The 23,436-nt window shown below is 55.3% G+C and overlaps 1 protein-coding gene across 2 annotated transcripts; it reads left to right on the plus strand.

The window, feature by feature from the left end:
• Nucleotides 1-284: 284 nt before the first annotated feature.
• PODN (podocan) lies at nucleotides 285-22,757 on the plus strand. Of its 2 annotated transcripts, none has more exons than XM_037499745.2 (11): nucleotides 285-365; nucleotides 7,489-7,805; nucleotides 9,062-9,155; nucleotides 10,760-10,824; nucleotides 12,441-12,550; nucleotides 13,668-13,824; nucleotides 14,129-14,244; nucleotides 14,804-15,461; nucleotides 18,054-18,202; nucleotides 19,311-19,513; nucleotides 21,984-22,757. In XM_037499745.2, exons 1-10 carry the CDS (start codon nucleotides 335-337, stop codon nucleotides 19,489-19,491), a joined length of 1,878 nt encoding a protein of 625 aa, XP_037355642.1. In that variant the 5' UTR covers nucleotides 285-334; the 3' UTR covers nucleotides 19,492-19,513; nucleotides 21,984-22,757. The 2 variants fall into 2 exon arrangements, with proteins under 2 accessions (XP_037355642.1, XP_037355643.1); XM_037499746.2 differs by lacking the exon at nucleotides 285-365 and adding an exon at nucleotides 812-831.
• Nucleotides 22,758-23,436: the final 679 nt, after the last annotated feature.

The raw sequence follows: 23,436 nt of genomic DNA on the forward strand, positions 1-23,436 counted from the left end.
GCTGCTAGTAGTTAATGCTCGTTTACTTGGAAACGTTTTCAGTTCCTGAGAGCAATATGATGCTGGGAGGGTCCACTCCTCACTTTCCTTGTCTCCCTACACTGGATCCCCGTGCACCCTACTCCCAATTCAATTTTCTGTCCTTCAAGGCTTACCAGGCTGCAGGCCCAGGGCCAACGTGGGAGGTAAAGGGAGTTGGGAGGGCGGGAAACTTTTCCGGGAAGGGGCCCAGCGAAGTTTTGGCTGACGGCCCTGTTAGCCACGGCCCAGGACCCTAGGGTGGGAGTGTGACGGGAAAGGTACTCGTGCCTGGAGTGGTTGCAAAATCCCTGCCATGGGGAAGAAATTGAGCTCACAGGCACTTGGTGAGGGAGCCCGCTACTCGGCCCTCCTTTCAGGTGCCGAGGCCTAAAGGGGGTCCAGTTCCGCTGCGGAAGGCTGGGACCCAGGTCGCCTATGGGCTAGACACCCCGCCTTTCCAGCCTTTTAAAGGGGGGTGCGGTTTAGCAGGCCCCGGCAGGAGTGAAGAGGGGTCGGTGTGGCGGCTCTGTCTCCCTGGGAAGTGGGGCCGAGCCAAGTCCAACGCGGGGAGGGGACAGGCCCTCCCCTCCCGGCGCCTGCGGGGACCCTGCGCCTGTGTCCGGAGGAGGCCGGCGTCCAGCAGATGCACGGGGCGGGGGAGAGGCGGGGACGAGAAAACCCACAACAAAACTTGCGTCGCCGAGCGCACGGCTCGACTTGAATGGAAGGAGCCCGCGCCGGCTGAGCGCAGCGGCCTCTCGGAGAGCGCGTTCCGCCGGCGGGGCGCGGCGCGGCGCGGGAGTGCGGCAGGTACCGGGCGGGCGGCCGGGTGGGCGGAGGGCCCCGGGCCGCGCCTGGGCAGCGCATTCGGACTTCGCCGCCCGGTCCGACGGCCTCAGCCGTTGACACGGGAGGGGCCGCTGCCTCTCGCCTCCTTTCGGGAGCGCTGCGCTGAGGGGCAGACCCAGGGCGCTCTCTGAGGCGCGACCCCTCCGCCATCCGGACCCCAGCGGGCGCCTTTTCTCCTCTCCGTCCAGAGGCTGGTCCCAGCCCCCGGGCCCCTCCCGCCGCGCACATCTGGAAAGAATCTGAGGGTGAATGGGAGGGGGAGTGAAAGGATGCGGGCGGGCGACCCGGAATGTGTGTGTTGGGAGGGGGCAGGTGGAAGTGGGGAGGGGCGTGGACCCCTGAACTTCAAAGTTTGGGCGCAGAGTACACTGTGTCTCTCCACGTCGGCTCCGTCCAGCTAGCCCACCCCGACCTTTTTTTTTTTTTTAAAGACTTATGTATTTGTGCATACAAGAAGTGGGGTACAGGCCAGAAAGGGGTGTGTGTGGGGGGGGTGAGAGGATTCACTAGAGACAGAGCCCGGAACAGAACAGGCAGACTGACTGCTGAGGGGAGCAGCGGGCGCGGCAGGAGAGGTCTGCCTCGCCATGTGGGTTGCTCCCTGGCCGGGGATCGAACTCGTGCTGCAGAGGCTGTGGATAGTTTCATAGTTTGCGTCTTAATCCCTTGCGCCGCCAGGGAGGCTCGAGACTTACAGAAGGAAAACTGAGGCCTAGAGAGGGCAGAGGGACGCACCTGACGCGCGGACAGGTGAAGGAGTCCGAGCGTCCGCCTTCCGGACCCGCCCGGGGCTCGGCTCCTCAGCCCAGCGCCGCGCACTCGCCGAGCCAAAGCTCTCAGCCGGCGGCCTGGTGTCGGTCTGTCTGCGCGGCTTCCTCCCCGCTGGGACAGCTGCCCTGAGGCGGGGTAGGGGGTGGGGTGGGGGCGCTGATCGCGGGAAGCGTGTTGGGCGCCTTCCCGCCAATGCGGCGGAAACCCAGAGTGTAGGTTCTAGAACCTCCAGCCTGGTCTGGGGCGGGGCGCTGGGTGGTGGGGTTAAAACACCCGGTGCGCGGTCAGGTGGAAGAGGAGGCGGCCGCGGCGAGCGCCTGGCTGCAGCTGGGGCTGGGAGTGGCAGGTCTCAGCTGCAGCCTAAACCTCAGGAAAGGAGCGGGCGTGCACTAGCATGAGTGGCGCGCAGACCCAGGGGCCCCGTGGCACCGGGGGATGCTCGCCGGCGCTTGGAGTGCTGAAGGGACATATCCAGGCCCACGCAACCTGAGCTTCCACCCTTGGACGTCTGTCGGGCAGAGAAAGGTGAAGCTGTGGTCTACCTGGCTCCCAGAGGCAGGATGGTGTGAACCAAGAGGGCCCCTGCATGGTCACATCCACTTTTAGGGTCCCTGGCACAGTCTGCTCTAGCCTAGAGTGCAAGTTAAATGTCAGACTCACTTGACCGTTTTCGTGAACACTTGTGGGAGCATACTTTGTCTCTTCTATCTGAATCTTGGGCAGGGTGGGGTGGGGTGAACGTTAGACCTGGTAGAGTCATATATGAAAACTCTACTTGGAACCCTCCATGGCTCCCTGCTACCGACACCCTAGCGTGGTGGTTAATGCTCCTGGAGGCTTGGATCTCCAGCCCCCCTGCTTAAACACCCCTTACTCTTCTCTCTTACTCATGCCTTCCCTCCCTTTATCCACCTGAATAACTCCTACTCAGCCTTCAAGACCTGCTTAAGGCTCTGGACAGGAGTCAGAAGACAAACTCTAATCCTGGCCTTGCCTTTACACACTGATAAACTTGAGGGAGTCAGACCAGATAATACTGCAGGTCTTTTTCAACCTGGCTTTCACAAATTCCTTCATACAGAAATATTTCCCGAGCACGTGTGCATGCCTGAGGAGTCAGGGCAGGCTCAGCTGAGTTTGGAAGGATGCCGCGGATGCCGCGGGCCAGGGGTGTGGTGGGAATTTTAAGGCGCTCCCTCCCCCGGCCCAGAGGGCTGGAATCCTAGGAGCAGGGGCTTTTGAGTAGGAGATTTGCTGGGAATTGGGCAGCAGTGGGACCTCCTTTGTGCTTGAATTTCCTCATCTGCAAAATAGGAACACTTTGTCTCAGCATTTGTATTATAGTCAATAAGATGTAGCTGTTCAGGGCCTGGTACATAGCAGACAATCAATTATTTTTTACTGAATTTTACCTGAGGGGGAAGGTAGGGCCGGGGGCCGAGGAACTACCTCTTGATTTGGGTCTCCCTTCCCTGTTCCTCTTCAAGCCTGCCTTAATTCCCCACTTAAGCCCTCTGGGCTTGAGGTTTGGTTCCCCAGGTTTGGGGGAGATGGGAAGGCAGTGAGGCCCAGACACTTCCTCAGGAACAGTAACCCCATGTATGTCACATTGGCCAGGCTTGTCATTTCATATGCTCCTTACGAAGAGCTGCCGCTTCCGATGCCTAGACGAGTGAGTGCACAGAGGCTGGGGGGAGTGAAGTGAGTCATGCAGGACCACCCAGCAGTCAGAATTGGAACCCATGTCCTTCGGCTGCAAAGTTTGCCATGTGAGGAGGATCTGCCTCAAACTGAGCGACCCCTCGCCCAGCATTAGCTGTGCTCACGGTGTGAGTCTCATGAGGGAGACTTCCATGGATCAGGAATCAGCTCTCTCAGTTCTTCCACACACAGCTCCAACATAGTTGGGCAGACAAATGGACTTGGGGCCTTATCTCGATCAACATTTTTAGAAGAACAGAAAACATTGAGACTCGGATGGGCCGGTGACATGACCAAGGTCACACAGCAAACCAGGTGGCTGAACTACAGCTGTCCAGGATCCCAAGGTCCCCAGGAGGAGGTAGCTGGGGGCAGGGGCAGGGGTCACCACTTGTCAAGCCCTCTCATTCCTCCCCTTTGAGTCCAGTATCTCCTCTCCGTCCCTTCGGCCAAGTATCTCCCTGTCTGCCCAGAGAGCTTATTATCCCGTGTGCACCATTGCTTGGTCTCTGAGAGTGCCCCACCCTTCCCTCCACAAACCTACCTGTGTCACACTCCTGATCTTCAGAGGCTCCTCATCCCCCCTAAGATAAAGGATCACTTTCCCTAACCTGGTTTTCAAGTCCCTTCTTGGCCTGCTTTTAGCCAGTACCCACTGGCATCACTCCCAGTTCAAGCCCCCAGCAGACGCTCAGTTAAGCTATGTGGAGGTGCCAGCGGGGGTTCTCTTGCCCCAGGTCTTTGCACATACTCACCCCCTTGCTTATGTCACCCTTTCCCCTTTGCCTTCTGCTCAGCTTTCCTGGCTGGGGAAGGCATCGCTTCTTATGGGAAGCCAGGCCAGGTTAGTGTCTCTGGGCCCCACAGACTGTAGCTTCCCTCTGTCACATCTCCTCTGACCCTGGGATTATAATACTCAGTCATTACATGTGCTGGAGACCAGTGTTACCAACAGAAATATAATATGAACCACAAATGTAAGCCACAGTTATAATAAAAATTTTTTTAGAAACCATGTTTAAAAAATGAAACAAATGAAATTAATTTTAACAAATTTATTTTACTCAATAGATCCAAAATTATGATCATATAACCAATATAAGCATACGTGAGATACTTTCTGCAATATTAATATTACTGAGATAGTTTTCATTCCTTTTTGTCCTAAGTCTTTCAAATGCATATGTCCTACACTTTCCCTTACAGCACATCTCAGTTTGGATTAGTCACATTTCAAGGGCTCAGTGGCCACAGGTGGCTACCACGTGGGACAGTATAGATCTGAGCTTTTTTTTTTTTAGATTTATTTTTTATTTATACAAGAGCTGCAGTACAGTCCAGAGTCACGGGAGGGTGAGAGGATTCACCAGAGACAGAGCAGGGAGCAGAACAGGCAGGTGGACTGAAAGCACTGTTGAGGGGAACAGCGGGTGAGACAGGAGAGGTCTGCCTCGCCATGTGGGGATCTCCCTGGCCGGCCGGAAATCGAACCGGCGCCGCAGAGGCTGCAGACAGCTTCACAGTGCTGCGTTCAACCCGCTGAGCCACCAGGGAGGCCCAGATCTGAGCTTCTTAAGGGCAGGAGCCAGCCTGAGGTCTGTCCAAGTCCTCAGTGCCCAGCTGTGTGTGGCCCAGGGCAGGACTCCATAGCATCGAGGTTAAAACCGGGGTGGGGAGCTCGCTTAGCCATTTAACAGCTGTGATACTTTGGCCAACCCCACCAGACTTCAGCTCCCTTATCTCTAAGGTGGTGATGATAATATGTTAAATATGGCTCATAATGTTAATGTAAATGAAATATTTTCATAGATAGTTTACAGATCTTTACAGATACAAAACTGAAGGTGAGGGAGGAAAAATAACCCATTCAGTAGTGCACGGGATAGGTGGGGCAGGGTCCTTCTCCCTGGCTTCCTGTCATGATTGGAACCTGGGTTCATAGTTGGCCCCCCAGCGCTCTTGTCTACCGTGGGTCAGACAGACAGCAGGGAGGGCGGCTTTGGTCTAATGCTGGCTAAGGGCTGTTGAGTTAGCTGGGGGAGGAGGGTGTTATAATGTAACCTAGGAATGATTTGTTGACTGGCTGAGGATTTGCTGCTCCTTTAGTCAGGGGACAGGGGCAGCAGGGTGTGGTGGTGGGCACAGGGCCAGGCTCAGTATGCATCACTCGCTGCTACAGACTGATCCTTGGAGCCGTGGAGCTATGTGTGTGCTGGTTCTCTGCCAGGCCGGTGGCTGGGCCCCTGTCTGCTCAGGCCTTATAGGCCTATAGGATCAAGCAAGTCTGGTGATTTTTCCTGTTCTCTCTGGAGCCTTGTGGAGTCACATGCTTGGTTGGATACTTTGTAGAGCTCACCCAGTCTGGGTCCCAGTCTGGGACTATTGTACAGTGGTTATTGGTACTGGGCAGCACCCCCCTGCAAACTGAGGGCAGGGCCTATCCAACTCACCTGTACCCCCTGTACAGGCCACACCATGCCAAGGGGAGAGGGGCCCTCACAGTAGGGAGCTAACTGAGCCAATGAGTGAGCAAAATGGTATCTGACATACTGTGGCAGCCACAGGCTAGCAGAAGTTCCCAGCAGGCCATTGTCTGCAAACCTCCTGGGAGGAGGTGGGCCTGGGGATGGACTGAAAAGCACACACAATATCTAGACAAGGGGAGGGAAAGAAGTGGGGTTTCTGGAGCAGGTAATGGGATGGGTGGGATGTGGAAAATGCCCACAGATCAGAGATTAATGGTAGGGCACACTAACATTTATTGAGCACTTACTGTGCGCAGTTTGTGATTGCCACTGACTCTCAGTCTCCCCATGAAAATGACTGTTACCACATCGTGGTAAGGATAAGGAAACTGAGGTTCAAAGGGTGACAAAGTGTGCCCAAATTCGTAATACTAGGAGACAGAGCTGACTTCACAGCCCCAGCTGCCTGGGCTAGAACCTCCTTCTTTTTCTTTTTAATTGATTTTTCTTACATGGTTGTTCAGTTTCATACAGTAATTGCTTTCTCCCCTCAGGTGTAGTCCCCTTAGCTTTCCCACCACCATATTGCTTGTGAACCATCACCGTGGTCCCTTATCAGAGCCTCCTTCTTTTTTTTTTTAAAGATTTATTTATTTATACAAGCACTGGGGTACAGGCCAGAGGCGCAAGAGGGTGAGAGAATTTACCAGAGACAAAGCGGGGAGCAGAACAGGCAGAAGGACCGAAATACACTGCTGAGGGGAGCAGTGGGTGAGACAAGAGAGGTCTGCTGCACCATGAGGGAATCTCCCTGGCCAGCCGGGAATCGAACCAGCGCTACAGAGGCTGCGGTGCTATGCTCAACCCACTGCACCACCAGGGAGGCTCCAGAGCCTCCTTCTTGATCAGTATCACCATCAAGCCCCCGGTTAACTTACCCATTCCAAGCCCAGCCTTTAACTGCTCTGTGGGTTGTGGTCCCCCATCTAATGTTGGGGAGAGGACTCATGGACTGAGTCTGGAGACTACTATGTACCTGCATTTGCAATCGTTGCAGGGACGGCAGCCCTCATCACCTCACTGGTGCCAGCTGCTGTAAGTTTATGTGAAGATCTGTGTTGTAAAATGAGGAATGAAGCTCAGTGAGGTCAGAGCCACTAAGGAGAGGAGGGCACTCCCCCTGGATGTATAGGACTCCAGAGTCTGCACCTGAGCTACTGCCTTATTACAACCTGTCACACTGCAGAGCTGTTTTCTGGGTCCCTATACAGAGAACTCCAGGGAACAGCCCTGAATCAAGCTAGGCCATGACCTGCAGAGATGGCACCCCAGCATTTTCCTCATGACCTGAAGCCACCCCCTTTCCCCCATCCCTGCAGCTCCAAGGGACCCTGCTTGGGTACAGATTCCTTGGGGCCAGGCCTGATGTGGGTTGTGGGAGGTTTTGCAGACCTGGACAGAGCTTCATCTCACCCCACCCCCTTCAGAGGATGACGCTTATGGGCTGGAATGGGGGAGGGTGGTGGTCAGCAATCAGGCGTGTCTCAGGGACGTCACAGTAGACTACGTCTTGTGTCCCAAGGGCTCCATGATGACACGGGCCCTACCCACATGCCAACCATACCTAACAGGCTAAGCCAGCCCTGCTGCCAAGTTGGGCCTGACTCAACCCCTCTTGCAGGCACCATGGCCCAGAGCAGGGCGCTGCTGCTCCTGCTGCTGTTGCCTCTGCAGCTGCAGCTGGGATGGGTGCTGGCGGTGAGGACCCCAGTGTTTGACCGAAGTGCCTCCCCCAACCTGAGCCCTGAAGAGAACGAATTTGTGGAGGAGGAGCCAGTGCTGGTTCTGAGTCCCGAGGAGCCGGTATCTGGCCCAGCCACGACAGACTGCCCTCGAGACTGTGCCTGCTCCCAGGAGGGTGTTGTGGACTGCGGGGGCATCAACCTTCATGAGTTCCCAGGAGGCCTGCCTGAGCGCACCAACCATCTGTCCCTGCAGGTGAGGCCTATGCGGTCATGGGCTGTCCCCTGCATGCGAGATGCATGTCCCCCTGCCACGGTGCTAGAGCAGCTCAGGCATCAGCAGTTTGGCTCCGCTGTGGTGTGCTGCCCTCTGATGGCCGGGCACAGAGTGCCATGACATTATAACCTGCTTTGTTTCACTTGAAGGAGTCTGGGCCATGGCCTGTACATAGTCAGCCTTGTCTGAAAATGGACAGACCTGCCTGGAACCTAATCCTTTGAATAGACAGCGTATCCCAGACACCACTGGGACCAAGGATGTAAGAGCAAAGGAGACCCTCTAGCATTATCTGGGTGCTCAGAGGACAGAGAGCGTTACCCAGCTGAAGCTTGGGCTATCTTTCGGAATCTCAAGAAGTGGAACATGCGTTCTAGGCAGGGGACTTCCAGAGCGCTGGTGCACCCATGATCACCCTTGTGTGTCCCAGTAGTCCTCGGGGGAGAGCAAAGGGCCATTGCACCCATTTCCAGAGATCAGGACCAGTGAAGGAAAGTGATTGGTCCACGGTCACATAGCATTGGTTTACCTGGGCTGGCAGGAGTGGAAGCTCGAGGCTAGGGGGGCCTGTGAGGAAAAGGGGCAGGTGAGGACAGCACTTACTATTGGTTCACTCACTCACTCATTCATTCATAAAATATCTCCTGGGTACCTCTGGTACTGTGTGGGGGCTTGCAGGAAGCATTAAGACATATCCTGCCCTTGTGCTGACTGTGGAAGGAGAGACCTAAACAGGGAGAGTTAATGGATAGAGAGGAAAGGCTAGTGCCTGGGGCCAGAGTGGTCTTCTAATCCAGCCCCTGAGCACAGCTGGGAAGATTTCTGACCCAGGTTTAAAATGTCTTGTTAGTAAGTAGGGACTGCAGGGACCAGAAGGGGAGCCCAGAGTGGCTTCAGGCTTCCCCTGGGGATGCCTGTCACCAGGGGAGGATACTTGGGGAGCAGGTCTGGAGGAGAGATGCACTGTGAGTCTGAACTGCCTGTCGACTTACATATGTGGGTTCCTAGAAGGTGGCACCCACACATCTGTACTGGTTACTGCTGTACCTGCTGGTCCAGAGCCAGCACGTAGGGCTGCCTGCTACCAGGGGTTGGGGAGGACGGGGGATTCCCCAGGGAGGTGCCCAACAGAGGGACTAGCTCCAGGGGTTGAGGGTAGGCTGGGCCTCCAGTGGGGCAGGGACCCCGGGAACCCCCAAGCTACCTTCTCACTGCCTCTAACCCTCACTCCCCAGAACAACCAGCTGGAGAAAATCTACCCTGAGGAGCTTTCCCGGCTGCATGGGCTGGAGACCCTCAACCTCCAGAACAACCGCCTGACTTCCCGAGGTGAGAGTTCAGCCAGAGCCCATGACCGTGCGGGGGATGCCGGGGAAGGCCTGGGCACCTATAGGGAGAGCCCTGCCCTACAGACCTCGGGGTGTGGAAAAGAGCAGGCCTAGTCTGGGCAGGCAGGGGGGCCATCAGGCAAGGGCCTCCCTAGGGTTTTCTAAAAGCTACCTCTTGGTGTCTGTGAGGCCTGAGAGTCAGAAGGGGAGAGGCTTCGGAGACCTTTGTTATAGACTCTTCCATCACAGAAGGCCTTAGAGTCAAAGAATCGTAAAGTCCTCACGTTTTTAAATGGTTATTTTTTCCCTGATGATGAAAATAATTTGATTATAACAGAAACTTTAGAAATGTACAAAATAAAATGGAAAAGAAAAAAATCGATCCATTATTCTGCCACTTGGGGTTAATCATTATCGGCATTCTGGGATATTTCTTTCTGTTTTTATTTTATTATTTTTTTAAAGATTTATTTATTTATGCATACAAGAGCTGGGGTACGGGCCAGAGATGCGGGGGGTAAGAGGATTCACCAGAGACAGAGTGGGGAACAGAACAGGCAGACTGATGAAATACGCTGCTGAGGGGAGCAGTGGGCGTGACAGGAGAGGTTTGCTGTGCCATGTGGGTTGCTCCCTGGCCGACCTGGGATTGAACTCGTGCTGCAGAGGCTGTGGGTTGCTTCATAGTGCGTGCTTAACCTCTTGCGCCATCAAGGAGGCCCTTCTTTCTGTTTTTAAAAGGCATAATTTGTAGACTTTACGATTTATGCAATTTCAAGGCACAATTTGGTGGGTTTTAGGTTTATACAGTTCTACAACCATCACCACGGTTCAATGCAGTCTTTTCTCTTTTGTTGTTTCGTCCACAGCTGAATTCATAGTGCAGCTAATATAACTTTTGTAACTGCCTTATTCCCCTTCGCAGTTACATTTCTCATGTTGCTAAAAGCGGCATGGCCATCGCTTTACCCAGTGGCAGCAGCAGATCCCACGGGGGGACAAGGCGCAGTTTATATAACTGTTCCCTCTACTTAGATACTTGGGTGAGCCCCAGCATCTGAGGGTCTGGGAGCCCGGAACTGAGTGTCAGAGGCCAGCGACAGGACTGGAGAAGGGCCAGCCTGGCCAGGCTCCCAGAGACAGCTGAGTCCTGACTCTGCGCCTGCCAGATAGGGCAGGGGTGGGCCAGACCATGGGGAGGCTCAGAGACCACAGCCCTGCCTTGTTCTAGGACCAGGGAGAGCATGCCTTCCCCGCAGGGAAGGGTCAGCCGGGATCTTCTGTCCCATGGCCTGACCTTATAGGGATCTATTCCCGCCTGGGCCGCCCTGAGCAATTGAAGGGTCTGTTATCCCTGAGTGGATTCTCTCTGCCTGCGGCTCTGAGCTAGTGTCTCTCTGAGCAAGGGGAAAGAAAATGGGGCTGGGCAGGCTCTACCGGCTGGTTGGTCCAGACTGGCTGGGAAAGGATTGGGGCTGAACCTGTGTGGGGAGTGCGCTCCCCAGTGCTGGGAGTGGGATAGGCTAGGGGGTTGGGTTGGTGCTGGCGTGCTCCCCTGTAGCGTCTCCTTCATCCAGGGCTCTGACTGATGCCTGTCCTTTGAAGGGCTCCCAGAGGAGGCGTTTGAGCATCTGACCAACCTCAATTACCTGTACTTGGCCAATAATAAGGTGAGGGGCCCAAGCAGGGTGGGGTGTGCTCCCTTGACCCCCTGGTCTCTGGGGCTGAGCTCAGGGAACTTTCACTAGGGCCTCTTTGGGTTGGCTACTGGGTCCCCATCGCTGCTCGGATATGGCCCTGGGAGGACTGACCCAGACCCCAATCCTTAACCCAGGGCATCAGAGTAGTCAGATAATGAAAATGAAGGCTGAGCTTACAGGAGTGTCAGAGTGAGAGATCATGGGTAGTGGGAGAGCATATCTGAAGGGCTTCCTGGAGAAGAGGGCAGCTGAGCAGGACAGTGAAGAGTAACAGGATTTCAGACAGGAGGCCTGAGGGGAAGGAATTGCAGGAGAAGGGCGAGCATGAGAAAAGGCTCAAACGCATTCAGCTACCTCGTATTTGGCATGTTCCAGGTCGCTGTCACAGCCCTTTCTGTCTGAGTTTACTTGAGGTGTCAAGTGCCCTCCTGGGGCTTTTACTGTCTGTTTGTATCACCACCACCTCTAGTGATGGTTTCCAGGCTTCCCCTCTCCACACTTGAGACTCAAAGATCTGCCTGCTGAAATCTCCCTTAGCCATCTAATGGAATTAGAATCACCTTCTCCACCCACAGTTCTATGCCCCAATCCTCTGCCACCTTTCCTTCTCTGTAAATGTTGGCCCCAACCACCTACATCTGTGCTGGTCTGAGCCACAAATCCAGGACTTCTCCATTCACAGATTTCAGGCTCACCATAGCCCTCAGCACCCCAGCACTGGACCACCATCCAGAAACTGCATGCCCTGGACCTTTAAAACCAGGCCCTGTTTCTATCCTTAAACCTCCCCTCCCTGCCCATGACTATCCAGAGGTTTTGCCTTCTGCCCAGAATGAAACCCACACTTTTTTTGTGGCCACAGGCCGGTGTGGTCCTGCCTTTCCACCTCTCTTAACTCATTTCCCCATGGGCTTCTTTCACTCTGCTCCAGTCCCCAAACCAGAAACCCTCTCACAGGGTCTGTATTCCCTGCTCCAGCTCTCCCGGTAGGTGGCATTTTGGTGCCATCATACCTTAGGTGTCACCTATTGAGGGGGCCTGCCCTGAGCACCCAGCTCAGCTGTTCTATGTCTTCAGCCAGTTTTAGTTTCCAGGTAGCAGTGATCACTGTTGGATACTTTTATTCCTTGTTTTTTGCCTTCTGCACTAAGATATAAGCTTTTGGTTTGGGGTTGGGGCAGGAATTTCCCGCCTTATTCCCCAGGACACGTCCAATACCTGGAACCATGCCCAGAGCATTGTAGACTCGGTGACTGCTGTTCAGTGAGTGAAGACTGCAGTGGGCTGTGTCTGGGAAGTGTGGGTGTTCACTGTGGCTGGGCACAGGGTCAGGTGGGAGAGCAATGAGAGGAGAGGCCAGGGGCACAGGTGGGCTTGGAGACAGGCCCAAAGGACTTTCAACATCAAGCTCAGGCCTATGGGGATCCATGGAGGTTCTGCTTTGTGCTATTATGGGATAGGTTTCCATTTTAGAAAGATGGCTGTAGTTGCAGAGAGGAGACAAGTTGCAGGTGAGCAGCGGGCAGGGGACCCAGAGCCATCCTCTGGCCCTTCATTGGTCCTTCTGCCCCAACTTCCCTTTGCAGCTGACCTTGGCACCTCGGTTCCTGCCAAACACCCTAATCAGTGTGGACTTCGCTGCCAACTATCTTACCAAGATCTACGGGCTCACCTTTGGCCAGAAGCCAAACTTGAGGTCAGAGGGAGGCCCTGGGCTCAGGCTAGGGGAGGTGGGGGAGCTAGGGCAGAGGCTGCCCACTGAGTAAGGCACACAGAGGACCGCCCTGGAGGAGGGGTGTGCTATGCAGTAGGGCATGATTTCCCATACCCAGGGCTGTGATGGGGGTTATCAGGGGCTGCAGGTGCACTGGATCTTGAGGGCTGACACCTAATGACAAGGAAGAATTATCCAGCAGGTGAGGGCATGGGATGATGTTTGCAGAATTGTGGGGAGCCAGGTGAAAGTTTTTCCTCCTTCTACAGCCCTGGGAGAAGGAAGCATCTCCCCATAGGCAGAATAAGTCCTCATTGGTGCTGTTTTGGGAGGAGTGAGACCTCTCAGCACAGGAATGAGCTGGGTGGATGGTGCTGGGGGGCTGTCGCCAAACCTCTCTCCAGCAATGAGGAGGGGCTGATAACCCCACATGCCATTTCTGTCCCTAAATAAGTCACTTCATTCTCTCTATCCCCTGAGGGGCCAGTATTACCATGTGTGACCCCATCCCATGGATAAGAAGGTTAAGGCCCAGGAGATGCCCCAAAGCGTGAATGAGCTGCATCTTCCATGTATTTCTCTGTTCCTTGTCTTTTTTCCTACTACGTTAGCTCCATGAAGGCGGGGTCTTGGTTGTGTCCACTGCATGCCTCAGAATCTAGAACAGTCCTAGCACATCAGGACATTCACTGTATTTGCTGAATGAATGAGGGGTACTATCCCCTGAGCCAGGCCCCACACTGAGCACTGGGGGAACCGTCTCTGTCTTCAGGAAATCCACAGAACTAACTGGGTGGGGTTAATAGGTGGGGTATGGAGGAACATGGACTAGGGGTCAGGAAATTCTTTTTTTGCCATAAGCTTGTGGGGAAATCTCTGGAGGGTCCTTGGTTCCCTTAGCTGTGTAGGAGAAATGGGTAGAGGCAGGGTCTGAGGGTCTTTAAACTCCACATCCTTGGATTTGGGTGGGAGGAGGGTGCCCTGGGTCCCAGGTCCAACCTGAGCAAGGTTTGGAGGCTCACCAGGTGAGTGGGTGCTGGGCCCAGGTGCAGGGGACCACAGTTGCTGAGTGGGTGAGGATCTACGCGCTGTCCTCCAGGTCCGTGTACCTGCACAACAACAAGCTGGCAGATGCCGGGCTGCCGGACAACACGTTCAATGGCTCCAGCAACGTCGAGATTCTCATCCTGTCCAGCAACTTCCTGCGCCACGTGCCCAAGCACCTGCCTCCTGCCCTCTACAAGCTGCACCTCAAGGTGGGAGGGAGAGGGCAGGGAAGGGTACAACCAGAACTGGGACCTGGAGCTAGGGAAATGCCCAGACCCACGTGGGCACAGTAGCAAGGCTGTAGGGCCTTGGGCACAGGCAAGAGAGCGCGGCATCCACTGTGGAGAAGCAGACAGAAGCCCAGGTGCCTGGCCCTTAGCACACCTGGAGTGCTCCAGGCCTGGGCCTCCCCACCATGGCTCTCCAGACCCTCTCCACACCTCATCTCAAGGCTCTGCCTTGGCCTGCCCCGCCTGCCCCTCACATTCCCTTCCCTATTATCCCACCCCCCAGAACAATAAGCTGGAGAAGATCCCACCAGGTGCCTTCAGTGAGCTGAGCAACCTGCGTGAGCTGTACCTGCAGAACAACTACCTGACTGATGAGGGACTGGACAATGAGACCTTCTGGTGAGCCCCCATCTGGGTCCTCAGGGTGAGCACAGCTCCCTGGGTGCTCCGCCCAGGCCCCACCTGCTAGGACGTCTCACACCTGCCCCTTAGTCTCCCTGGAGAAGGAACTTTGAGACGTGTGCCTTTTCTGGCATTTCTGTCCCCAAGAACGAGTGACATGTATAGGGATGGCCTGCCAAATTTCCAGTGAGGCAAGGACGTGTTTGCAGAGGCTGACTTCTTGGTATAAATTAGAAACTCAAGCATTCTTATTGAGGACAAATTCATTTTGATTTGTTTTTAGGACCCAGGGTAGCTATGACAAGCCTTAAACAATTCATCTTCAGATAAACTCCTATATGTTAGAAACCATGTTAGGCCCTTCTTACAACAACCTATTGTTGAATCAAGCCAATAAGAGGCTTGGAGAGGACTGAGGTCCCCAGTCAGCTAGTGGCCAAGCGGAGGAGAAATAGAAGCAGTTCCCTGCCACTTCCCTCTGGAATCTGTAGGAACAAGCACCTTCCTCCCAGCCATCCTGACCCCCCACGCCTTCCCGCACCCCGACTCCCCTCAGGAAGCTCTCCAGCCTGGAGTATCTTGATTTGTCCAGCAACAACCTGTCGCGGGTGCCCTCCGGGCTGCCGCGCAGCTTGGTGCTGCTGCACCTAGAGAAGAACGCCATCCAGACCGTGGACGCGGACGTGCTGACCCCCATTCGGAGCCTCGAGTACCTGCTGCTGCACAGCAACCAGCTGCGCGCGAACGGCATCCACCCCCTGGCCTTCCACGGCCTCAAGCGACTGCACACAGTGCACCTGTACAACAACGCCCTGGAGCGGGTGCCCAGCGGCCTGCCCCGCCGCGTGCGCACCCTCATGATCCTGCACAATCAGATCACCGGCATCGGCCGCGAAGACTTCGCCACCACCTACTTCCTGGAGGAGCTCAACCTCAGCTACAACCGCATCACCAGCCCGCAGGTGCATCGCGACGCCTTCCGCAAGCTGCGCCAGCTGCGCTCCCTCGACCTCTCCGGCAACCGGCTGCAAACGCTGCCTCTGGGGTTGCCACGCAACGTGCACGTGCTGAAGGTGAAGCGCAACGAGCTGGCTGCCATGGCTCGGGGGGCGCTGGCTGGCATGGCCCAACTGCGTGAGCTCTACCTCACCAGCAACCGGTTGCGCAGTCGGGCCCTGAGCCCCCGCACCTGGACAGACCTTGCCCATCTGCAGGTAAGGGGGAGAAAAGGGGGGTGGGCTATGCCCGTGTGGGATGCTACTGCGTTGAGCCCACCCGTGTGAGAGGCTGGTGAAGGCTGGACAAGAGGGCTGGATGGTGAGGGAGGTACCCACTGCAGAGGCTGGACCTCAGGGGCGGGGGAGCTGACCTGTGCAGAGAATATGGTGGTATCCCTGGGTCAGCCTAGCTCACCTCCAGGTACAGGAACAAAGGTAGAGTCCAGTTGGAATGGCCAGGCTGAGCTCACCACCCACAGGCATGAACTTGAGAAGTGCTGTGGGTGTAAGAGGAGGTCATGGCTGCAGGGAAGGGGCCTCAAGGATATCTGGCCATATGCATTGATTGGGTTTCTGGCTACAAAGGAAACCTCCAGACTCAATGAGCAGCTGAAAAATCACTTCTTTGGAGAAATCTGGGAGGCAGGACCAGGTTCTTTGAGGTGAGGGTCTGCTACAGCTCAGCTGTCCAGTCAGTCAGAACCTCCCCTGATGTCATCAGGGCCCTGCTCAAAAATCACCTTCTTGGGAGGTCTTCAGATCCGTGAAGCTGGAGCAGGTTGGGAGTTGGGGGGAGGCAGCTAGCCTGCAGGAACAACCTTAAATGTCTCTCCCCATCCGGATGGCCCTACCAAGTGCCAGACACCAAATCCATCCTCCTGAGCCAGTGGATGTCCCTCTTTGATATTCCCCAGGAATGCTTTTCCAGGGCCCAATCTCCTCCTCCACACCTGCTCCTCCTGCTGCATTTCCTAAGTTGCTGAAAGAGGCGACATCCACTCACATGCCCAGGGGAAACCTGGATGTTGCCCTTGACATCCCCTTTTCACCATTGTCTGCCCCCCAACAGCAATCATTACTAAACCCTGCCAATTCTACCATCACATCTCTAATCTGTCCACTTCCTTCCATCCCTGCTGCCCATACTGCAACCAAACCACCTTCATTTCTGGCCTAGACCCCAGTTTCCTGGGAGCTGTCCCCTTATGCAATTAGACAGTATCCTGAAAAACATGCCTGCCATCCACTCCTGCCCAGTACCCTTATGTGACAACACCCCCCACCCGCCGCTCCGAGCATCCTTAGTATCCAGACCAGAATACTTGCCTTGGCCTTCAAGGCCTGTCTGCCCTTGCTCTTGGGTGTGCTTCTTAGTTTTCCAGATGCACTGGACTGTCCTCATACTGGCCCCTCTGCTGAAAGCATCTTCTCCTTGGTGACACCTGCTCACTCATTCTTTCCACAAGTCTCCTCTATATGCCAGGAATAGTTCTAGAACTGAAGGCCCAATGAGGAACTAGATAAATGGAGGGTCACTGCCTTTCTGGAATGCATACCTAGGACTCACCTCCTCCCTGAAGCCACCAAATTATGGGCAAATTAGATGCCTTCCTGTGCTTGGGTGAGTTTGGTCAGAGATGGGATATCTGGTGTGGGAAGAGATTCCTCCTCTTATTGCTGGATCTTTCTATAAGCAGTTGCCCCTGCTGCTTCAGAGCCCCTATCTGCACTAGTTAGCCTCCACTTCTAACTTGAGGCCGGGTCAGATCCCTCCCCCAGGCTTCCTCATCAAGCTCATTCCACTGGTTGCCATTGTCATATTTTGTGTCCATCTCCCCCCCTCTCCCACTCCCCCCGATAGCCTGGAGGAAATGTCTCAGTGGATTCCATGTCTCTGGCACTTGTGGGCACTGAGGATGTTTGGAATGAGTGGATAGCACTGGAGTTTACATGGAGGGAAAATGGTAGGGAGCAGGGACTCCTGCTCAGTAGGGAAGGGAAGGGGTGCTCCCTAAGATGAATGAGGCTTGTGCTCCCCTTGGATCTTGATTCCACTTGCCTGGTTCTCTGGACTCATGGCCCCCAAACTTGATACTGAGCCCCAGCCTGTTGGGGTGAGGAAGGGGGCTTAGAGATGTTGGGGCCTCCTGAGGCCACAAAGGTGTGTGTGGGGGTGAAAGTATGCTGACAGCCTGAGGGACAGCGAGCTGGCCTGTGCATCCCCAGGGTCCTGCCACTGCAGGTTTGATCTGCACTCTGGAAAGCCCACCGCCACTGCCTTGACTGCCTGCCTCTTGGATGCTAGTCCAGGAGGCACATGGTGCCTCAGATTGACTGGCCTGGGGCCTAGCTGTCATGCCAGTGTCACCATGAGCTTCACACCCTTCCCCTGGCTCCCAAGGTCCATGAATGACCAGCTGCACCTGCAACCCTCATCCAAGGCCAGTGGGGTGAGATTCAAAGATGGGAGCTTCCCTGGTCCTTTCTGGGATCTTCAGTCTGATGGTGGTGACAGGTGTGCTAAGGAAGGCCTGTGACACTTAGGCGTCTGTGAATTCATGTGGGGAGCCAGAAAGAGACATATGGATAGGACATATATCAATTTAAACAAGGATTTGGAGTCATATGCAGGGTCCAGCCTCTTATGTGACCGTGTGACCTTGGACAGATCTCTTAACCTTTTTCTGTCTCCCCATCTGGAAAACATGATAAACCCCACCTGACAGTTACCATGACAATGAGATAGGCTGGGGTCGGGGGAGTTGGTGGGAGCTTTGTAAGCTGTGAAGTGCTTTGACTCCCCTGTAGCTGCTGGACATTGCTGGGAATCAGCTCACTGAGATCCCCAATGGGCTCCCCCAGTCGCTCGAATACCTGTACCTGCAGAACAACAAGATCAGCGCCGTGCCCGCCAATGCCTTCGACTCCACGCCCAACCTCAAGGGCATCTTTCTCAGGTAACGCCTGCCCACCCCCTGGGTCTGCGCGGCTGCAGCAGGGTGCTGAGGCACATAGGAACAGCTTGCAGGCAGAGGCCAGTGTCTGGAGCCAGGCTTTACTTCTCACTGGCCACCTGGCCCTGAGTATGTCACAGAACCCCTCTGAATCTCTGTTCCCTCTGTTCTCAAGGCTGGGGACAGTCCTGGCCAGGACTGGTGAGGTAACAGGTTTGTAAAGTTGTTTCAGGAACCTTAAAAATTGGTGCATGTGGCCATCATGGATGTTACAGAGTTAGAGGAAAGAGTGTCTTCCCAGTTCACCACTAGGGAAGCCCAGAGAGCTCGTGTGACAGCTGTGTCCACAGCTGGCCTGGCTGGGCTGGGGCCTCACCCCCTGGGTAGTAGATATTCCAGTCCTCACTGGGCTTTGCCAGTTTAGAATAATTAAGGGGACCCAGCTCCCCAAAGAGAGGAGGATCTTCCATATAGCAGAGCCAGGGTGGTCCTTCTCAACACCCACACCTCTCCCCCACACTCCCAAATCAGAGAGAAAAAAGGAGACAGAACAGAGAAAGGCAGAATGTGTGCTCCCAGGGTCCTGTGTCTGGGCCTTGTGGGGGTTCAGTGTGACCCGTGCCTCGGCTCCTGCAGTAGAGTGAGGTACAGAGTTGAGGGGGCCTGAGATCAAAGCCCACAGCCACCTTTCCAGAGCCAAGGGTGTCCTGGCCCAGCTTGGCCTGCTCTGGTCTGTGTAATACTCCACAGCAAGCAATGAGGGGACTGCAGCTGGTGGCCCAGTAATGTTAGGCCTCGGGGTTAAGCCAGCTGAGAGGCCAAGGGGAGACTCCCTTGTCCTGCTCCCTTGTCTCCCTTGTCATGCTACCCACATGATAGTGAGTGTGAGTACAGGCCACAGTTTATGGGTGGGTGACCCACAGTTAACTCCTGCTCCCCAGGCTGTAGCCACACTGAACAACCTGGTCTCCCCGTGATGCCCACACGTCTCAACTTGCCCACCATCTCCTGTAGGGCTCGTCATTCCCCTTTGCTTTCTATGTGAGTCTGGGTGGGACTCTGAGGATTGGGTCCTGGCACTGACCCATGTGGGCGGCCTATACCTACGCAGGTTTAACAAGCTGGCTGTGGGCTCTGTGGTGGAAAGCGCCTTCCGGAGGCTGAAGCACCTGCAGGTCTTGGACATAGAAGGCAACTTTGAGTTTGGCACCGTTTCCAAGGACCGGGGTCAGTTGGAGAAGGAAGAAGATGAGGAGGATGAGGAGGATGAGGAGGAAGCGGACAGGCGATAGTGACCAGGGGAACTGGATAGAGGTAGGTGGCCTGTGTGGGGTGCACTCACCTCTCCTCACCAGTTTCCTGTCCCTGACCCCTGTTTAGAGTCTTTCTGTTCAGTTTTTATGCAGACTTCTGCTTCATCATTCATTTTTCAAACCTGTAAGAGCACTAGGTATGTGCCAGGCCCTGGGTGAGAGGCTGGGATGGAACAGCAGCCTATGGGAGGCCGCTGTGCCAGGGGAGTCTAGCCCTGGGTGATGGGCTTTGTGAACAGATCCAGGGGCCGAGAAGGTGGATGCAAGGGATGGATGTGGGGCCTAGCTATAATGGGGTGGGGCAGCAAGGATGGAGACAAACAGATGGGCCTGAACCAGGTTAGGTGGGGTTGGGAGTGGGGTGCAGACTTAAGGGGCCAGAGTAGAAAGGCTGGGTATAGGCTGAGGAAGAAAACAAGATCCCTACCCTGGCTTGGAATTCTGGATAGATGATCGCATCAGGAGGAGCAGGTATGGAGAAGGGACTGTGGAATTTGAGGGGCCTAGCAGACACTGGGGGAGCTCCCTGGGAGTGGGTTGGATATATGGGCTTGGGGTTCAGGAGAGAGGTCTGGGCTAGAGATGGGCATCCAGGACCAGTCAGCCTTGGGGATCTCACCCCAGGAGAGTAAGTGGGAGTACACAGCCAGCGTGAGAGGAGCCTGCAGAGAAGGCTGCTGTGGAGCAGCAAGGGAAGGAGGTGAGGAAACTGCAGAGTGAGGACAGAGATGATGCAACACTTACATGCAACATCAGCAGCTGCACACATGAGTGCAGCAGCTCCCATGTACTGAGGCTCATAAGCATGCATACAAACACACAAAGCACATGCTTGCAGATTCCACACCGCACACACATGCACAGACTCTGACATCCACAGATGCAGGACATGTGTATACTTGCACACACACGAGTACACACACATACTTGCCTGGCACACAGACCCTTATGTGCACACATGTGAAGCACACACATGTGTGCATGCAATATGCATCTGTGCAGTCTTCTCTGGAAGTGGGAAATCAGCTTTGTTCGTGCTCAGCACTTGTCCATGCTGTGGAAGTGAGCACTGCTGAGGCCACGTGGAGGTCATCTGTGACTCAGTAGGGAGCAGTCTCGGCTGAAAAGATGGCAGTGGATAAAGTATAAAAGGGTAGATCTAGGGAGTGTAGACAATGCTATCAGGAAGTTTTACAGTGAAGAGAGGAGAGGGTGGTAATGGGAAGGGGGTGTCAAGTACAGGCAGGGCCCCCTTCGTGTTTAGCCTTTTTAAAGGAATAGGCTGGTTGGAGTGTTGGTGGGGAAGGGCCACTGTGCAGGGAGCCATAAGACAACAGAGAGGAGAGCGGGTGTGAGCAGTGCCTGTGGAAATAGCAGGCGGTACTGGTTGGGGCAGCAGAGCCATCCTTGGTGACAGAAGGCATGGCGGGCCGAGTGGCTGCTGTCACACACAGGCGAGTGGCTCGGGGTGGGGCATAAAGTCATGGCAGCCAGTGCCCCAGTGTGCTGTTTCCTCTGTGTGTAGCAGGAGGTGCTCAGCAGGTGGGGGTGAGTGTGGAGAGAGGAATAGTTGGATTCATCTGTGCGTGGGGTTCTGGCTATGTGTGGGGCACAGGAGGGCAAGGAACGAAGAAGTTGAGTGAATTGGCAAGAGAATGGCTGGTGGTGTAGCTCCCAGGGGTCAGGCTGGGAAGAGAAGGAGGTGCAGACAGGAGGGTGGAGGGCATGGCCCGCTGGACAGGGCTATTGGAAAGCATGTCCAGTGGTGGCCAGGAGCCAGGGGGAGAAGTGTGGTCAGAGGGGATATCAACGTGAGCTACGCTGAGGGTCATGGGGGTGCTGCTAGGCCCTACTCAGATGTTGAATTGAAGTAGGGCCTGGGGCAGAGAAGAGCCTGCAGGGTGCTGAGGACTCCATGGTGGATCATGGAGTTGGAAACAGGGGTGCAGCTGGTGACAGAGTGTACCTCAGGGAGGCTACCAAGCATGGAGGGCAGGCCCAGAGGCTGTGCTCCAGAATTGCCGTCCTCTGGTCCTGGGGCCCCAGGATGTGAAGATGAGGCTCCCTCTCCCCAGGCATTATCCTCAACCAGAGCTGGGGGCAATGTCCGGGATAAATGGTGGTTCAGTGAGGACGCTGTCACCCTCACAAGGGGGCCTATGGAGTCCAGGGCTGGGAGCAAATCTGCCCCCCTCAGGAGGATATTGGCCACAGTCATGTCAATCTCATGGGGCCTTGGGAAAGGCCCCAGGGAGTGGCCAGTGGGACCCAAAGGCCCCTGGCCACGTTGGCATGAGCACCTCCCAGTCAAAGCCTGCTGACTTTGCTCCCAGGGGCATCACCCTCCCCACACACAGTGGCCTGACCCTCCCATAGCCCCCTTATGCCAGCCACCCAGGCTATCATCCACCTCCCTCAGTCTGGTCGTGGGAGGGCTGCCACCCTCCCTGACTCTCCTATGTGTTCTGCAGGACGCTGGACCACCGGATTCCTTTCTGCAGCACGTGCCTGTGCCTGTGAGCCCCCACTCTGCCACTTCACAGACACACCCTCCCAAAGGTCTTCCTCTGTGCCCCACCCATCTCCTCCATCACTCCTTGGGAGTCATGCAGACTTGGGATCTGACCCTGCTCTGGCATTCACGGGTACCTGCTCCCTGCTGGTCCACGGACACATATGTGTGGGCGTGCACACACACACACACACACACCAGTTGTGTGCAAACAGCCCTCTGTGGCCTATGCCACCAACAACTTGTCCCAGTCAGAAACAGCTCATCATTTGCCCATCTGTCCATCCATCCGTCTGTCCCCTGGAGAAGACACAGAGCGATCTCTATGGCATCTGTGGCCAGATGCCTACCACCTCTGGAACTCACAAAAGCTGGCTTTTGTACTTTTCCTTCCTGACTGTGGCCCTGGCACTGGCTGTCCTGCCTTTCAGTTGCTAGGGCAGTCACAGTGCCAGGGCCCCTCCTGTGACCCCCTGGCACCCCCAGGGACCACTGCGATGGGCAAGCCCCACTGAGGCTTGCTGGGAAAGTCTCCTGGGGCAGGACTGTGGTGGAGGTGTTGGGGCCAGGCCGGGTGAGAGGGAAGGGCTCAGCTGCACCACGAGATTAACTCTTTGATTCGTTGGCCTGTGGGGAGTTCTGTTTTTTTATAATTTTATAAGAAAAAAAGGTTAAAAATGTCAAAGCTGATTTCTCTTGTTACAGAAAAACTAATATAAAGCATTACCGCTGTCTGGCACTTGTGGTGTCTCTGTGTGTGCTTCCTGTCAGGTGCTGCACTAAGCCCTGGCAGGGTAAGCCCGGCGCAAGCTCCAAAGCACCTGTCTGGACCAGCAGGGGTCAGTGCAAAGTTCAGCTTTTGGGGCCCAAAAAGTAGTCACACAGGCAGAGGTCCATGGTGGACCCTGCAGTGGGAAGGGGATTCTAGGGCCGGGACTCTTCCCAGATGCCTCAGACTATGGCCCCTAGAGGAAAATGATGGGAATGAGGTGGGAGGTGGGTGCCGTCCTGATTCTGGGTGACCTTGGGAGACCGGTCTCCTCTCCCAGTATCAGTGTCTTCCTGGGTTGGGTCCATGGTGCACGCCCCTGGAGCTTCTCCCCCAAGCACACTCAGAGCAAAGTGTGTGGCCATAGCTCTTCCATGTCCCCTAGAGCCTCCTGGAGGTGAGGGGAATGAGGGAGCGTGTCTGGGAATGTCCTCAGGCATGGGTTCACTTTATAGCAAAACATTCACCAAAGGGAGCCAGATTGGGGACCTTTTGTGGGGACCAGTCTTGGTCCTGGCTGCAGAGCAGAGCCTAGACTAGGGGCTGGGTGATCTGTCCACCCGAGTCTGTCGAGATCATCCCCTGGGCAGGCTGGGAGGTACACTACCTCCTGCATGTGACAGCTTAGACAGGCTGTCCTCAC

This window comes from Talpa occidentalis, unplaced genomic scaffold (assembly GCF_014898055.3).
Source record: "Talpa occidentalis isolate TD23 unplaced genomic scaffold, MPIMG_talOcc4v2.1 talOcc4.9, whole genome shotgun sequence".
NCBI lineage: Eukaryota > Metazoa > Chordata > Mammalia > Eulipotyphla > Talpidae > Talpa > Talpa occidentalis.

What these genes read in the sequence shown, in the direction of transcription:
- PODN (XM_037499745.2), top strand. Translation starts at nt 335, where the DNA reads ATGGGGAAGAAATTGAGCTCACAGGCACTTG. An exon ending in CAACCGCCTGACTTCCCGAG is followed by an intron (nt 9,156 to 10,759) that starts GTGAGAGTTCAG and finishes TGTCCTTTGAAG; the next exon opens with GGCTCCCAGAGGAGGCGTTT. An exon ending in CAGACCTTGCCCATCTGCAG is followed by an intron (nt 15,462 to 18,053) that starts GTAAGGGGGAGA and finishes ACTCCCCTGTAG; the next exon opens with CTGCTGGACATTGCTGGGAA.